The 18,360-nt window shown below is 36.0% G+C and overlaps 1 protein-coding gene across 4 annotated transcripts in view; it reads left to right on the top strand.

Annotated features, from left to right (window-relative positions):
• VPS13A (vacuolar protein sorting 13 homolog A) overlaps positions 1-18,360 on the top strand; it is a 253,635-nt gene that overhangs the window by 106,932 nt on the left and 128,343 nt on the right. For all 4 annotated transcript variants that reach the window (XM_020879716.2, XM_020879717.2, XM_020879718.2 and 1 more), the window contains exons 28-33: positions 969-1,034; positions 1,231-1,384; positions 2,555-2,671; positions 2,751-2,854; positions 9,899-10,066; positions 11,098-11,402. In XM_020879716.2, the coding sequence (XP_020735375.2) occupies positions 969-1,034; positions 1,231-1,384; positions 2,555-2,671; positions 2,751-2,854; positions 9,899-10,066; positions 11,098-11,402 (914 nt within the window). The remainder of the gene's footprint in view (positions 1-968; positions 1,035-1,230; positions 1,385-2,554; positions 2,672-2,750; positions 2,855-9,898; positions 10,067-11,097; positions 11,403-18,360) is intronic.

Genomic DNA, 18,360 nt, shown 5'->3' with positions numbered 1-18,360 from the left:
ATTGTTTATGAATTAAACAACTTTTATATTATCAGTATAAAAATGTTCCAGATCTAAATATTACACAGAATATTTGATACCTGGTGGACCATTCTGTCAAAATTTTGTTTTAACATTCAGGAGGATTTGGGAAGGACTTTACAAAGTTGTGGATGATTAAATGATTGTCCTCTACGTGTGATAATATCTAAATTTCCACTCTTCGTGTGTGTGGGGGGGAGTTTTTTTCTTTTTTTAAATTTACTTTTTAGTTGGAAGAAAATTGCTTTACGATGTTGTGATGGTTTCTGTCGTACAACACCACGGACCAGCCGTAATTATACCTTTACCGCCTCCCTCCTGACCCTCCCCTCCCATCCCCCAGCCCTCGCAGTCCTCACGGAATCCTGGCTGGGCTCCCTGTGTTACATAGCAGCTTCACACCAGCTGTCTGTCTTGCACATGGTAGTGTATATATGTCTATGCTACTTTCTCCATTTGTCTCACTCTTTCCTTCCCCCACTGTGTCTCCAAGTCCATTCTCTATATCTTTGTGTCCATTCCTTCCCTGCAGATAGATTTATCAATATCATTTTTCTAGATTCCATATATATGCATTAATATATAATATTTGGTTTTTTCTTTCTGACTTCACTCTGTATAACAGGCTCTAGGTTCATCCACCTCAGTAGAACTGACTCAAATTCGTTCTTTTTTATAATGAATATTTTGTTATATGTATGTATTGTATCTTCTTTATCTAAATTTCTATTCTTGGTAATAAGCAAGATAGTATGTAGCACATTTACTGAATACTTGCTCCATAATTACCAAGTTTCTTTTGTTCTGGTGAAGCAGTCTTTAAGTAATTATATGTATATAAATAGCTCAAAACATTATATAAATGTGTATTAGGACCATTGTGTAATTGTATGCGCAGTTGTGTTCCTATGATAATCTAACAGATTTGTATTTCTCACTTTGTGTAGGTTGAAAATAATTTACCTGCAACAATATTGAAGAATGCTTATAACAGCGTTGTGCAACTGATAAAGGTATAAGTGAATAATAATTAATTTTTTAGTTAGATACTGTATTTCTAAGCAAATATATTATAAAAATTTTAACTGGAACTGTAAGATCCTTGAGGATAAAAATTGACTATTATAAATTGTATCCTTTATACCACAAAGAACATAGAACAGGGAAACAAATATTTGTTGTGTTACTAAAATCAGTTTTGTTCTTTAGGTGAATTTTTCCTCTTTGGATATTCATTTACATACTGAAGCACTTCTGAATACAATAAATTATTTTAATAATATCCTTCCATATTTGGAGGAGAAACCAGCCCTGGTGCATGTTGTGGAGACTGAAGACAAAGGGGAGGTTATTAAAAAAATACGTATGTTTCTTTAAAATTCAACTTCAAATTTTTACCAAGTAGATCAATAAATTTTGATTCTTGGCTTGTTATTATCTTATGATATTGACTTCAGAATTCTGTTGCCTAGATTAATATCTGGAAAGATTCATTATGTACCAAGTTAATTTTTAAAAATGTTAGTAAAGTGATTATTGCTAAAGAAAGTAGCTTTTATTTATCTAGTCATTCATTTTAGTTGATTCTGTCCATGGGATTCTCCAGGCAAGAATACTGGAGTGGGTTGCCATGCTCTTCTCCAGGGAATCTTCCTGACCCAGGGATCAAATCTGCATCTCTTCCATCTCCTGCATTGGCAGGCGGGTTCTTGACCACTAGTGCCACCTGAAAATTATAAATTTAATGTAGTTAAACCCTGCTGTCTAGGTCGGTCATAACTGCCCTTCCAATGAGTTAGCGTCCTTTAATTTTATGGCTGCAGTCACCATCTGCAGTGATTTTGGAGCCCCGAAAAATAAAGTCAGTCACTGTTTCCACTGTTTCCCCAACTATTTGCCATGAATTTAAAACCCTAATTCTGGAAAAGATTGAAGCAAGGAGGAGAAGGGGTCGACAGAGGATGAGATGATTAGATGGCATCACCAGCTCAATGGACATTAGTTTGCACAAACTCCAGGAGGTGGTGAAGGAAAGGGAAATCTAGCGTGCTGCAGTTCATGGGGTCTCACAGAGCCGGAAATGACTGAATGACTGAACAACAAAATATTATTTTAGATTAGAAACATAGGACTAACAAAATTTCAATAATATGAGTGTATATTTTTAAACCAAGTGCTATTTTTAAGCAGTTAAAAGTTATAAGTTGGATAATAACAAGTATCACCTTATTATCAGTAAATTGCCAAAGATTGATTTTACAGCTGCGACTTAGTTTCAAATGTTATTCTCATCTAGAACTATTTTGTTTTGTCTCTTTGTTTGCGTTTGTTTGGCTTTGGTTTCATTGGATTTGATTGTTTTTTTAGAATTCATAACTTAATAGGTAACATATTATTGCTTGCTTTCAATTTGCAAATCAGATATTCCTCTAGTATTTGCATTATTGTTGTGATTTCAGTTACTTTATAAGCGTAGTAAGATAACTACTAAAAATTTTGTCTTATGTTTTACAATATGAGTTTCTTTTTGCAGCTTTAAAATCATCCAAGAATGAAGACACTATTACCTTGCAGATTTTAGCAGAATTATCATGTTTACAGATCTTTATTCAAGATCAGAAACGTAACATTTCAGAAATTAAGATAGAAGGTAACAAGATTTGATAAAAAGTGAGTTCAGAACTACTAAATGAAGGAAAAGGAATTGAATGATTCTTTTTTCCCCTTAGGGCTTGATTGTGAAATCATTATGAGGCCATTAGTGACTGAAACAAATGCAAACCTAAGGAATATAATTGTTCTGGATTCTGACATAACAGCTGTATACAAAAAGGTAAGAACATGTTTCTATTAATTAACATTATTAAATATGGTTGTCCTTTAAGATTAGTCATCAGTTCAGTTCAGTTCAGTCACTCAGTCGTGTCCAACTCTTTGCGACTCTGTGAACCTCAGCACGCCAGGCCTCCCTGTCCATCACCAACTCCCAGAGTCCACCCAAACCATGTCCATTGAGTCGGTGATGCCATCCAACCATCTCATCCTCTGTCGTCCCCTTCTCCTCCTGCCCTCACGTCTATCCCAGCATCAGGGTCTTTTAAAATGAGTCAGCTCTTCACATCAGGTGGCCAAAGTATTGGAGTTTCAGCTTCAACATCAGTCCTTCCAATGAACAACCAGGACTGATCTCCTTTAGGATGGACTGGTTGGATCTCATTGCAGTCCAAGAGACTCTCAAGAGTCTTCTCCAACACCACAGTTCAAAAGCATCAATTCTTTGGTGCTCAGCTTTCTTTATAGTCCAACTCTCACATCCATACATGACCACTGGGAAAACCATAGCCTTGACTAGATGGACCTTTGTTGGCAAAGTAATGTCTTGCTTTTTAATATGCTGTCCAGGTCGGTGATAACTTTCCTTCCAAGGAGTAAGCATCTTTTAATTTTATGGCTGCAATCACCATCAGCAGTGATTTTGGAGCCCCGAAAAATAAAGTCAGTCACTGTTTCCACTGTTTCCCCAACTATTTGCCATGAAGTAATGGGACCGGATGCCATGATCTTAGTTTTCTGAATATTGAGCTTTAAGCCAACTTTTTTTTTTTTTAACCCTCTTCTTTCACCTTCATCAAGAGGCTGTTTAGTTCTTCTTCCCTTTTTGCCCTAAGGGTGGTGTCATCTGCATATCTGAGGTTATTGATATTTCTCCCGGCAATCTTGATTCCAGCTTGTGCTTCCTCCAGCTCAGCGTTTCTCATGATGTACTCTGCATATAAGTTAAATAAGCAGGGTGACAATATACAGCCTTGACATACTCCTTTTCTTGTTAGGAACCAGTGTGTTGTTCCATGTCTAGTTCTAACTATTGCTTCCTCACCTGCATACAGATTTCTCAAGAGGCAGGTCAGGTGGTCTGGTATTCCCATCTCTTTCAGAATTTTCCACAGTTTATTGTGATCCACACAGTCAAAGACTTTGACATAGTCAATAGAGCAGAAATAGATGTTTTTCTGGAACTCTCTTGCTTTTTTGATGATCCAGAGGATGTTAGGAATTTGATCTCTGGTCCCTTTGCCTTTTCTAAAACCAGCTTGAACATCTGGAAGTTCATGGTTCATGTATTGCTGAATGAAGCCAGGCTTGGAGAATTTTAAGCATCACTTTACCAGCCTGTGAGATGAGTGCAATCATGTGGTAGTTTGAGCATTCTTTGGCATTGCCTTTCTTTGGGATTGGAATGAAAACTGACCTTTTCCAGTCCTGTGGCCACTGCTGAGTTTTCCAAATATGCTGGCATATTGAGTGCAGCACTTTCACAGCATCATCTTTCAGGATTTGGAATAGCTCAACTGGAATTCTATCACCTCCACTAGATTTGTTTCTAGTGATGCTTCCTAAGGCCCACTTGATTTCACAATCCAGGAATGTCTGGCTCTAAGTGAGTGATCACACCATCGTGATTATCTGGGTTTTGAAGATCTTTTTTGTACAGTTCTTTTGTGTATTCTTGCCACCTCTTCTTAATATTTTGCTTCTGTTAGGTGCCTACCATTTCTGTCCTTTATTGAGCCCATCTTTGCATAAAATGTTCCCCTGGTATCTCTAATTTTCTTGAAGAGATCTCTAGTCTTTCCCATTCTATTGCTTTCCTCTATTTCTTTTCACTGATCGCTGAGGAATGTTTTCTTATCTCTTCTTGCTATTCTTTGCAGCTCTGCATGGGTATATCTTTCCTTTTCTCCTTTGCTTTTCACTTCCCTTCTTTTCACAGCTATTTGTAAGCTTAGTCATAGGTGTAAATTAAAGAGCTGTTGGATTTTAACAGTGTGTCTTATTGGGTCCATAGGTTTTGAAATTAGGCATAATTGGGTTCTTATTTTAGCCTTGCTCTTCAGCAGTTGTGTGGCCTCATCTCAGAATCTTTGTTTATTTGTAAAATGAGGTTAAGTATCTCATAAATGAAATTAGTACAAGTAATACTCCTGGAACTCAAGTGTTGGGGATTGTTGGAGGGTGGGTTGGCTAGTAGCAAATGTCCTTATTATCTTTCCTCTATCTTGAAATACTGTGAACTTTGTTGTGCATTTTAGATCAGACCAGAGAGTATGAAATCAGATTGAATAATAAGGTTTTTCAAAGTTCACTTTCATGGATGCTTACTAACATAGCATTTCAATGTTAGAAGCCCTTTGAACTATGTGGCTAGCATTTGAAAGATAGGCCCCTTGTTACTGGGTGCAGAGAGTAAGGTTCTTAGATTAGACACTGTTGTGGAGTGTATAGGTGGCTTTTGATCAAGGGCGTCTGTGTGAGGTGGTATGTTTAAAAGAGTGAAGAGAATATCAAGTAGTAGGATTAGAAAAGGCTGAGGTACTCGTTGAGTCAGGAAGTCAAAGTTTGGAATATGACAGGAGGAAAGAAAATAGATATATCAGCTTATTAGCAAATAATATGGATGAGATGACCTGATTTATATGTTAAATAAAAATTCTTATTCCTTACATTTCTTATTTGTTAGCATGGGATAACAAGCATCCCCCAAACATCACAGATGCATGGCTCATAGGTATAAAGATCAAGACATTTTTTAGAAGCCATGGTTTAATTTGCTTCCATTGCTTTTATTTGAAAGAAAAGTTATATTATTAGAGCACTGAGGAAAGCATATTGTCCTTTTTATTTATCCTGTTTAGCAAATAAAGCTAATGTAAATTAATGAATCTACTAAAAGACATTTAGGTAGTTAGAAATGGAACTTACACTCTAACCCAAGACCTGTACTTTTTTCCTTCTATAATTTTATTTTTAATGCATATTTAAGGTTAAAAATCCAACTTAAAAAAAGCTACAAAATGAAGTTTCTCACTTGTATCTTCTTGTCCTACCCCCATTTTCCTTTCCTTTTTTGTTAACTTTGATTCCAGTGTATATTGTTATTTATTCATTGTTCTATTGATATTTGGTTTCTGTTCTTTTGTTTTATGAGCACTGCTTCTGTAGCTAGTCTTGCACATGTCTCCTGGTATATTCTTGGACATATCTCATGTAAGCCTTTCCAGAGAATGTAAGTACATTTCATGTACTCCCAGGAGCAGGAGAGATCTGGTATTTTATTTCAATGCCAGTGCTCGAAATTGTTGTGTTAAGTTTTTGAAGATCTGGAGTATATAATGTGGTGTTTTCAGTTTGTATTTTTCTTACCAGTGATGAAGTTGCATGTTTTTCATATATTTATAGACTATTTATGTTTGCTTTTCTATGAAATGTCTGTTAAAGCCAGGTGCCAGCAAACTTTTTCTGTAAATAGCCAGGCTGTAAGTCTTTGAGGCTTTGTGGGCCATGCAGTTTTGCTAAAACTCTTAAGCTCTGCTGTTGTAGTGTGAAAGTAGCCATAGGGTAATGTAGAAGTGGATGATTTGGCTGTGTTCCAATGAAATTTTATTTTATGGATAATAAAGTAAAAATTTCATATAACTTGCTCGTGTCACAAAATATTACTATTATTTAGATTATTTTTAACTACTTAGAGATACGAAAATCATTCTTACCTAATCCTGCTGATGCTAGTTTGCTGAACCCTGATTTGATTTACCAATTTTGGGGGAAGGACTGTTAATTTTTTTCCTCATTGATTTGTAGGAAATCATTTAATATGGTCTGTATTATTCCTTGCTTAGTTTATTTTTGTTTCGAATAGTTACTCCCAGTTTGGTTATGATGTCTTTTGAGAAACAGAAGTTGTTAACTTTAATGAAGTTGAATTTTATCCTTTTTTGGTTTGAGAGTTTTACATTTTCTAAATCAATCAGTTCTCTGAATTCATAAAGGTATTCCTCTCCGTCACCTTCTAAACGTTATATGATTTTGCCTTTTACTGTTACATCTTTCATCCTACTTGAAACTGATTTTTTTTTTTTAATATGATTGAGGCTGGAATCCAGTTTCACTTTTTTTTAACATTGGCTTCTTTTTTCCTAGCATCATTTATTTAAATAGATGTCCTTTTTTTTTTTTTTTTTTTTACCGTGTACAGCTATTGTTCAGTTACTAAGTCATGTTTGATTCTGTGTGAACCCATGGACTGCAGCATGCCAGGCTTCCCTGCCTGGAGTTTGCTCATACTCATGTCCATTTAGTTCATGATACTATTCAAGCATCTCATCCTCTGTCATCCTCTTCCCTACCACCTTCAATCCCAGCATAGGCATCTTTTCCAATGTGTTGGCTCTTTGCTTTAGGTGGCCAGACTATTGGAGCATCAGTCCTTCCAATAAATATTCAGGCTTGATTTCCTTTAGGATGGACTGGTTTGATCTCCTTGCTGTCCAAGGGACACTCAATAGTCTTCTCCAGCACCACAGTTTGAGAGCATCAATTCTTTGGTGCTCAGCCTTCTTTATGGTCCAACTCTCACATCCATATGTGACCACTGGAAAAACCATGGCTTTGACTGTACGGACCTTTGTCAGCAGGGTGATGTCTCTGCTTTTTAATACTCTGTCTAGTTGGTCATTGCTTTTCTTCCAAGGAGCAAGCGTCTTTTAATTTCATGGCTGCAGTCACCATCTGCAGTGATTTTGGAGCCTAAGAAAATAAAATTGATAAGTTAAATTTCATTCGGTGAGATTCAGGGAGTTTGTTTTGTTTGTTTTGCGGGGGTTGGGGAAGACAAGAATACTTCATAGATTGTGTTGAATATCTTCAAAGGGTTCACATAGTTTCTTGCTGTCTTTGTAATATTAAAAACCATCATTTCATTAAGGGTTGCAAAATGATAATACTCTGATTCAGAATATTCAAAAAAATTTCTTCCTTATTAAATGGGAGTCTTCCACCAGTCTTTCTGTTGACATCTCCAAAATTTTAGCTACTCATAAATTTATTCGCCAGTAGATTTCTTAGGCAGGGCTCATAGTTGTAAGAACGATACTCCACGAACGTTTATATGTTGCATTACATTTATATTTGCAGGATACTCTGACTGGATTTTGATTCTTTAGCTTGCATTTTCTTTTCTAGATGATTTTAAGCATGTTATTCTATATCTTCTGGCCTAGTGTGAATGTTCAGTCAAATTGTTGCTGCTAATCCTGATGACAGTTTCGCTTTCTTTCTCTTAGAAGGACTTGGTAATTTTGCCTAAATATTCAGAGCTGATTGGAAGCTTTGTGTAGTCAGCACTTTGGCCAGGTGAACATCATTTGGACAGGTGAACATCATGGCAGATTGGGCAGTAATGCAGTGATTTTATAGCCTCAAAACTTGAGTATCTATAGAGTTTTTTGTTTGTTTGTTTTCTTTTTCTCTTGGGCCAGTCATTTTCCTTTTAGAAAAGTACTATAAGTATAGACCTGATGGTGTAAGTTCAGGGAGCGAGTTGGATGAAGAATGAGGGGACCTTATGTTTCAAAATACAGGTTTTTACTTAAAATACTCATCTTTTAGTATGATCTTTTTATTTACCCCTTATCTATGCATGTTGTCTCCTAGGCCACAATCTCTGCATTAAACACTGTTTTATGAAAATTTCTTCTCTTCTATTGGACTCAAGGCAGGTAGTCACAAGTCACTCATGTGACTTATGGAAGTTATTCTGCTTCTTTATTGATTAATAGTATTAGGGATATTATAGTCTACCTTCTGATAATATTTCACTGCTTATGTAGTGTATTGTAGCAACACTACTGTCAGTTCCTACTTTTGTTGCCTTTCATAGTGTTATTGTAATATGTTTTACTTTTGTGTATGCTGAAAATTTGCAATGTATATGTACTGATTTGGGTTTATTTTTCTTTTAGAGAAATTAATTTTTTACAAGACATATACCTTCTTTCCTTTATTCTATGTGGGAGACCCAGGTTCAGTCCCTAGGTTGGGGAGATCCCCTGGAGAAGGAAATGGCAACCTACTCCAGTATTCTTGCCTGGAAGATTCCTTGGACGGAGGAGCCTGGTGGGCTACAGTCCCTGGGGTTGCAAAGAGTTGGACACAACTGAGTGACTTCTCTTTCTTTCTTTAAGAAAAGTTAAAAATTTTATAGTTTGTTTTTGTTTTTCTCATTCTTAAGGTTTGCAGTGACGTCTCTTCAACATTCTGTATCCTAGGCAGAAGCAGAATACCTATAGACTTCAGTAGTCTCATCTTACACTTCAGCCTTCAGTCAGCTCTCTCTAATTCCTGAGGTTTTTTTGTTTCATGGTTGGAATTTGTTTATTTATGGTTCTTCAGCCCTCTGCCCTGCTTCTAGCATTTAGGAGGGTCAAGAAAACTATAAAGTAGTTAAAAATTAAAATAGTGAGTGCTCTGTTTATCTTTCAAAATATTTCAGTCATTCAACATCTGCTAATATCTCCAACCATTTTTAATATATTGCGGAGCTTGAGATGTCATACTGCTGTAGGTAACTCTTACTTGGCAGTTGAGGTGACTCAACAAACTAATAAGGAACAGAAGTTTTGTGATAGGAGAAGACTCCTTTGAAGGATCTGGAAAATCTGTTCACATACCTCAGATCAAGAAAATAGATTATAAGTTTTGACAGTGAATGAAAAATACATTTTTATGGCAGTTCTCAGTACAAAAGTATACTCACTAAATGAAAAGGAATATCCTGATAACTTTTTTTTCTGTTTTTACCACTAAAAATATCTTGTGCCAAACCTACCAAATTGATTTCATCCCAAAAGGGAACTGCCATTTCTGTTTTGAATAACCTTGTGCGGATTCTAGTAAGGACATTAGAATTGTTGTCTTATTTATACTTGGCTTCACTGTTTGGAAGATTTTCCAAATATGTGTGTATGTTTTCTTTTTATTTTTGCACTGAAGACATTCTATCCAAAGTGGATTTTGACTATTGAAATTTTCTCTCTTTAAGGCTGTTTATATTACCGGAAAAGAAGTTTTCAGCTTCAAAATGGTTTCTTATATGGGTGCAACTGCTGGTTCTGCATACACAGATATGAATGTAGTTGATATGCAAGTTAATTTAACTGTTGGTTGCATTGAAGTAGTTCTTGTCAAAAAATTTCTGTATTCTATATTGGTAAGTATCTTAATTGATTTTTTATTTATTTTTCCCTACTAGTTGGAAAGTGTTTGCTGTTTCTCAAGCATAGATAAGGAATTCCTTGCTTGATTATTTCCCCCTGTTTTTTTAAAATATTCCAGGTACCGTTTATCGTGACTGAAATGTATAGTATCGTTTATATAGTGTCATTTTTCACATGAGAATGTTCTAGTTAATTGAAATATGTATTTTATAGACATTAAATATATGTGCATTTTATATATGTTATGTATATTTAATTCTTTATTTTATACATAATTTGTTTAAGTATTTTACCTTTCAGCTCTTGCTAAAAGTGCTAAATATACAATTGAAGTCCTGTTTGGTTTCAGATAATCATTAGGAAAATTACTCGATGAATATTTGGGGCTTTGTGGGATTTAGATTTAATCCCTATGACATTTCCCTAAGGTATATAGACTATTTCTTCATAGTTTGTTTTTCTTTTGCTGACAGCTGATATTTTTTCCTGTGAGTGTCATGCCTGTCTCTGACTTCACTATTCATTCCTTTAACTAAATTGTGGTATAAACTAGATAATCACTTGATTCTAAATAAATAATGTTGTTGTCTCTGTGATCTTTTTAACTGAGGTTATCATGCAGTTTTTCTTGGCAGACATTTTCATTACTGTTTTACCTTACAAATGTAAATAAGCCCTCTATGCATTGAGGTTGTATAGTGAAATACAACAGGATTGTTTAGCCCTTAGGAAAGTGAGATAAAAAGAGAAATAGATACCAGTGAAACATTGCAGTATCCCCACATTGCTTTGGTCCAGGGACTAGGTTTTTATTGTTTTACTGTGTTTCTGTATCTGTATCTTTTTGTTTCCCAACTTCTATTGCAGAAGATTAAGGTCTAATGTAGACAGACTTTGAATAAATGATGTTTAGTTGTACCAAGAAAAAGTTTTTCTTACGGAGGTAAAATCATGAATAGTGATACATTTAATAATTTCTTTCATTAATGGTAGCCTTAAGGATATAATTCTGTTTTCTTTATAGGCTTTTATAGATAATTTCCAAGCAGGTAAACAAGCCTTAGCTGAGGCAACTGTTCAGGCGGCAGGAATGGCTGCCACTGGGGTGAGAGAGCTGGCACAACGGAGCTCTCGAATGGCGCTGGACGTTAACATCAAAGCCCCTGTTGTGGTCATCCCACAGTCTGCAGTTTCTGAAAATGTTTTTGTTGCTGATTTTGGACTAATTACAATGAAAAATACATTCCATGTAATATCAAAGAGTCAGACCAACCCCCCACCCATTATTGATTTGATAACGATAAAGCTGAGTGAAATGCGACTATACAGGTAAGCTTTTCACAAGTATATTTATGTAGAATGCAGTCTTTTTCTAATTTTTTCTATTAAAGGCTTTGGTATCTTGAGTTTTCTTTTTAGAATGGAATTTAATTTTATTATAACTATACTTAATTTTGTGGGTTTTTTTCCTTCCCCAAGTATTTTTTGGTAAAATCAATTATTGTCTTCTAGTTTTTAAAAACCTGGAAAACACAGGACGCTCAGCTCGGTGCTCTGTGATGACCTGGAGGGGTGAAACGGGGGAAAGAGGAAGGCTCAGGAGAGATGGGGATATATGTCTACTTATGGCTGATTCACACTCTTGTACACCAGAAAGTAAATGTTGTAAATCAGTTATATTCCCACAAAAAATAAAAATTTAGTGATTAAATAAACAAATACCTAGAAAATATTAGATAATTAGACATGATGTAAAATTTGTTGTCTGAGGAAGTATATTTGTACTTACTGGCAATTCTTCAAAAATTAGAAGGTTATGGAAGAAATAGGAGAATTTCTAATATATTCATTCTCTCTGGAAATACAGCGTGCCCAAAGTACTCTATCAGCTTTGTGCTGTGGTTCTGATATGCTAATTAAACATGCACACACATACATACCCACACAGAGTAGAGTCCAATCTTATATATTCACTCTGCGTGGGATTAGTAATTAGGGGAATTAAGTGACTATCCAGATAGTTCCAAAACTTTTATTGTGCTGTTTCTTATCACACATTCTAGATTTAATACCCTGTTCCTTTTACAACTGGGATTCATTTCTATTTAAACCTCTCACTTGCTCTTTTCTTTCTGTACTTTTTCTTTAATCTCATTCTGTTTATTGTTTTCCTTTTATTTTTGCTGCTTCTCTTTGGCTCCTGGCATGTCTGTGTCCCTCCTACCACTTTCCATCAACTGAACATTTTAAAAACAGCCTTGAGATGTAATTAGTATATAATAAATTGAGTATTTTTAAAAGTATACAGTTGGATAAGTTTGATGTGTATACACTTGTGGTAGTTTGAGTACACTTATATTCTTTCTTAAATATTTGGTGGAATTCACCAGTGAAGCCAGTGGGGCTGGGATTTGCTTGTGGAAGATTTATAACTACAATTTCCATTTCTTTAGTAAGCTTGGTGCTATATGAATTAATTATTTTATGAGTGATCATTGATATTTTCAAGAAACATGTCTTTCATCTACATAGTAGGGTTTTATGACATAAAGTTAATAATATTCTCTTATTCATTAATACCTATATTGATATTACCTCCCTTATTCTTGATATTTATAATTTATACTTTTTTATTAATCATTCTGGCTAGAGGTTTATCAGTTTTATTGCTTTTTTTTTTCCTGTGGGATAAATGGTATCCATTATTGTTTCCCTTCCAGTTTTATTGATATATAGCACTGTATAGGTTTAAGGTATACAACATAATGATTTGACTTACATACATCATGAAATGATTACAACATAAGTTTAGTAAATATCCATCATCTTATATAGAGACAAAATTAAAGGAATAGAAAATATTTTTTCTTGTGCCGAGAGTGCTTTGGATTTACTCTGTTAACAGTTTCCCTGTGTAACATACAACAGTGTTAATTTATCATGTTGTACATTATATCTGTAGTACTTATGTATCTTACAACTTATGCCTTTTGACTACCTGCATCCAGATTGCCCTCCTCCTATCCCTTGCTTCTGGTAACCACAGATCTTAACTCCATTTTTTTATGAGTTTGTTTTGAAGTATAACTGACCTACAGAACTATGTTAGTTTCGGTTACACAACATAGTGATTCAGTATTTCTGTACATTTCAAAAAGATAACCATGTTACATCTCTAGCTAACATCTGTGACCATACAAAGACACTACATAATTATTGACTATATTCTCCACACTGTACCCATGACTCATTTATTTTGTAACTGAAAGTTTGTACCTCTTAATCTCCTCCACTTATTTCTCTCCTTCCCCCATCTCTCTTCTCTAGCAAGCACCTGTTTGTTCTCTATATCAGTGACTCTTTTTTGTTATGTTTGTTCATTTCTTTTGTTCTTTAAATTCTATATATAAGTGAAATCATGTGGTGTTTATCTTTCTCTGTCTGATTTAATATCCTCTTGGAGCCCATGTTGTCACAAATGCCAAGATTTCATTCTTTTTATAATGGTTGAGTAATATTTCGTTGTGTGCATGTGTGTGTATGCACACACACACACCACATCTTCTCTATCCATTTACCTACTGATGAACATTTAGATTGTTCCCATTTCTTAACTGTTGTAAATAATGCAGTGAACTTAGGGGCATGTATATCTTTCAAATTAGTCTTTTCATTTTGTTTGGATAAATACTCAGGAGTGGAATTGCTGAGCAGGGCTAGTTCCTGACAAAGCTGGCTGCGGTGTTTGGGGCGTTTCAGAGTTGGGAGAGTCTAGGTTTGTTATTTGGATGGTTGAAGAGCTCAAGGGTTCCAGAACTGGTGTTGGGCCACTGCTTCCAGAGCTGGTTCCTGGGCCAGCTAGGAGCTCAAGGGATCCTGTAGGGTGTTGGCCTGCTGCGGGTAGGTGGAGCTGTGCCCACATTCAGCTAGCTGCTTGATGTGGGCTGTCTCAGGACTGGTACCTCCTAACTGGTGAGTTAGGCCAGGTCTCAGTGTTACGAGCTAGAGAGAGGATTCCAAAATGGTGCTTGCTAGAGCATTGTCCTTGTGTTTGAATAAGGGCCCAAAAATGGCCTCTGTCAGTGTCTCTGTCCCCAGTGTGAGTCCCAGAAGATTCCTGCTGCTCTGGGAGGCTCTCTAATAGCAAGTTGATCTCACCCAGGCTCCTTTTAAATTACTGCTGCTCCCCTTGATCTTAGGTCATGTGAGAGTCTGTGCCCTGTAAGAGCAGAGTCTGTCTGCAACTGCTCTCTGACTTTGCCAAAAGTATGCCCCACTGGTCTTCAAAGCCACTCATTCCGGGGACTCTAGATTGGGCAGCCTGATGAGGAGGGTTGTACCCCTAGTTCCTTGGGGAGAACTTCTGCAATTATAATGATCCTTCTTCCATTTGTGGCCTACCTGGAGGTATGGTTCTTTACTGCACTGTGTCTACCTTCCTTCTACTTGTCTTGATCCTTTTTATATCTTTAGTTTTGAAGAGATTTTCTGCTAGCCTTCCGGTCATTCTCATTGACTGCTGCTCTGTAAATAGTTGTAAGTTAGGTGTGCCACTAAGAGGAGGTGATCTTCCAATCTTTCTATTCTCCATCTTGGCCATTCCCTGGTTATCCATTCTTGAATATTCAGTTTTATTGCTTTTAAAGCACCAGCTTTTTGATTTCTCTTTTTTTTCTCCTTCATTAATATCTGCTTTGGTATTATTCCTTCTGCTTCCTTTGATTTTAATTTTTCTTTTCTAATTTTCTCTAGGGGGTGATTCAGATGACTGATTTGAACATTTCTCTTCTTGTATATGCATTTAGTGCTGAAATTTTGGGGTTCTTCTCTGTAGCCCTGCCCTCTGTAGCATTGTACCATATAATCTCTACCTGTCTTGGTTTCCCTGGATTCTCAGCTCTTTTCTTAACTCATGGACTTTTATTGGTTATTTCTTGGCTTATCCACCCTCTTGCTTTTTCATGACCTTTAAATTATCTCAAAACGATTGAAGTTGGAATAGTCATGGGATTCATCTTGTTTTTTCTTGTTTCTCAGTAATCACTGCCCATTGCCTGATGTCCTTTGTCTTGAAAATCATTTGTTAATATATTTTGTATGTGTGTCTTTGTTGCAGGGGGAGAGGGAGAAATTCTTTCAGGCAGGAGGGTAAATCTAGTTCATGTTATTTTATCTTAAATAGAAGGATAAATTTCCATCAGTTGAATATTTGGGTATTTATTAATTATGTAATATATCCCAGGCACTGTGCTAGGAACATGAAGTATCATAGTGAGCAGTTTTTACAAGGGGTGAATAAATTTTGTGTGCTTACTAAGTTGCTTCAGTTGTATCTCTTTGCAACCCTGTGGACTGTAGCCCACCAAGCTTCTCTGTCCATGAAATTTTTCAGGCAAGAAAACTGGCATAGGTTACCATTTACTACTCCAGGGGATCTTCCCAACCCAGGGATTGAATCCACATCTCCTGAGTCTGCGGCATTGGCAGGTAGATTCTTTACCACTGAGCCACATGGGAAGCCCCATTTTGAGTGCATTATTTTTTCTAAATATTTTAATCTATGATTAAAAAAAAAATCTATTTTCCTGTTGTTAAAAACTTAAGTTGATTCATTTTCATTGTTATAAATAGCATTATAATGCTGATTGATTTCTTTATCAATACATGATTTTCTGCTCATTTCTTTAGGGTAATATGTTTCCTTCAGATGAATTCCTCAAAATAAAATTACTTGTTTATAGAGTAAACCATTTTCCCTGAAATAGTTTTATTGCAAAGATTTTAATTGTAATATAAAATTTTAAAAAGATATATATAATACTTCTATAAGGAAAGTTGTAAAATTTAACTAAGGGCCAGTAAGAAACCTTAGATAATTCTAGATAATTGTAGAGAGAATATTTTCCTACATCTAGTTTAATAAAGGTGTCAGTTTCTTATAAATTAACTTTGTATATTTAATGCACTCAATAAAAAATCACAACAGCAGTTCTTTTAAAGTCTTTCAGAATTATTGTAAAGTTTTTCTGGAAATATAAATAGGGGGCAGGATGTAGCAAAGATTTTTTGAAAGAAAGAATTGAGATAGGGCATGGAAGAATTATAACAACCTTAAAATTACTACTAAAATATTAAATTTCATTAAATACTACTAAAATATAACACTACAATAATTAAGATAGTGGAATAGTATAAAACTCACCAGCTGACTGTGTGGGTGCATGTGTGTGTATCACCATTATTCATATATAACAGTCAAGCTCATTATTCACACATTTCATATTTGTGAGTGTTCTTGCTTGCTGAAACATGTGTAACCCCAAAATCGATATTCCTGTCCCTTTCACAGTCATTTTTGCGCTTGCACAGAGCTTGAGTCTCCCAAGGCCTGTGTCCCCAGCTGAGGTGTTAGAGAGTACCCTGCCTTCTTATGTAAGCTCTTCTGCTGTAGACCTGTGTTCTTTTCTGTGTGCCTTGTTTCTTTTTTTTGCATTTAGGGTATTTTCCTTGGTAAGTTTGCCATTTAAAATGTCTTGAGAGCATAATGCCAGTAATAAAAAAACTAAAATTGAGTGAGTCATATGTTAATAGTATATGAATTATCTCAATAATGATCTTAAAAAGCTAAGGACAAATAACACACAAGTACCAGTTATATGGTAGAGAAGAACTTGATAAATTAAGCACTGAAAACAGACAGAAAATGATAAAGGAAGAATATCAGTTGGCTTTGACTGTTCAAAATATGTTTAATATTAATTACCAAAACCAAATGCTAGCATATAGGATAATTAGCAACATCTTTAAAAAATAATGAAAATCTTTAGATATTTTAAGGCAGTAAGAAAAAAGATAATTTGAAAAATTAGTAAAGAACAAGACTAAATGATTCTTTTCAGGAACAATAATAGCTGGTACCTAGCTAATAGAAGGAGAAGGCAATGGCACCCCACTCCAGGACTCTTGCCTGGAAAATCCTGTGGACGGAGGAACATGGTGGACTGTGGTCCATGGGGTCGCTAGGAGTTGGACACGACTGAGCGACTTCACTTTCACTTTTCACTTTCATGCATTGGAGAAGGAAATGGCAACCCACTCCAGTGCTCTTGCCTGGAGAATCCCAGAGATGGAGGAGCCTGGTGGGCTGCCGTCTATGGGGTCGCACAGAGTCGGACACGACTGAAGTGACTTAGCAGCAGCAGCAGCAGCAGCAGCTAATAGAAATGTTCAACTTCATTAGTAATCAAAGGAATGAAAATTAATACAGTGAAATAGTATTGTTTGCCTATTAAATTTGGCAGATCTTAATAATCAGTAATTCTCAATCTGGGTGCAGGGAGATAGATATTCTCATATGTTCTATATAAATTTATACATTGATTCACTCTCTTGAATTTAGCAAATAATTAAAGAGTACATGTCATATTGTTATCTGAGCCAACTACTGACAGTACATCAAAGAATAAGATATATTCCCTACCCTCATGAATCATTTTATTTGAAACTACAGACAGACAGTGACCTATTAAATGTATATTAAAGAGTGGTAGAAGAGTCATTAAAAAGTTATAATGCCATTTGCAGCAACATGGATGGACCTAGAGATTGTCAAACTGAGTGAAGAAAGTCAGACAAATAAGGAGAAATACCGCATGACATCCCTTAAATGTGGAATTTAAAAATGGAAAATACAAATGGACTTACTTGCAAAACAGCAAGCAACTCACAGACTTAGAGAATGAACTTATGGTTGCTGGGGAGGCGAATGGGGAAAGGGATGGCTGGGGAGTTTGGGATTGACACGCATACACTGTTGTGTTTGAACTGGAGAACCAGCAAGGATCTGCTGTACAGCACATGGAACTCCACTCAGTGTTGGGTGGCAGCCTGGATGGGAGCAAGGATACATGTGTATGTATGGCTGGGTTCCTCCTCTGTTCACCTGAAACTGTCACAACATTGTTAATCAGCTGTACACCAATACAAAATAAAAGGTTTAAAATAAATGCATAAAGTGGTAGTAAAACTCAGGATACTTGTGGTATTACGCAGGAAAGGTTCAGTTCAGTTCAGTCACTCAATTGTGTCTGACTCTCTGCAACCCCATGAATCGCAGCACGGCAGGCCTCCCTGTCCATCACCAACTCCCGGAGTCCACCCAAACCCATGTCCATTGAGTTGGTGATGCCATCCAGCCATCTCATGCTCTGTCGTCCCCTTCTCCTCCTGCCCTCAATCTTTCCCAGCATCAGGGTCTTCACAAATGACTCAACTCTCTGCATTAGGT

The sequence above is a fragment of the Odocoileus virginianus genome, chromosome 18, assembly GCF_023699985.2.
Source record: "Odocoileus virginianus isolate 20LAN1187 ecotype Illinois chromosome 18, Ovbor_1.2, whole genome shotgun sequence".
NCBI classification, from domain to species: Eukaryota; Metazoa; Chordata; class Mammalia; order Artiodactyla; family Cervidae; genus Odocoileus; species Odocoileus virginianus.
Note: the sequence above shows the minus strand (reverse complement) of the source record. Positions and strands in the feature narration are given on the sequence as shown.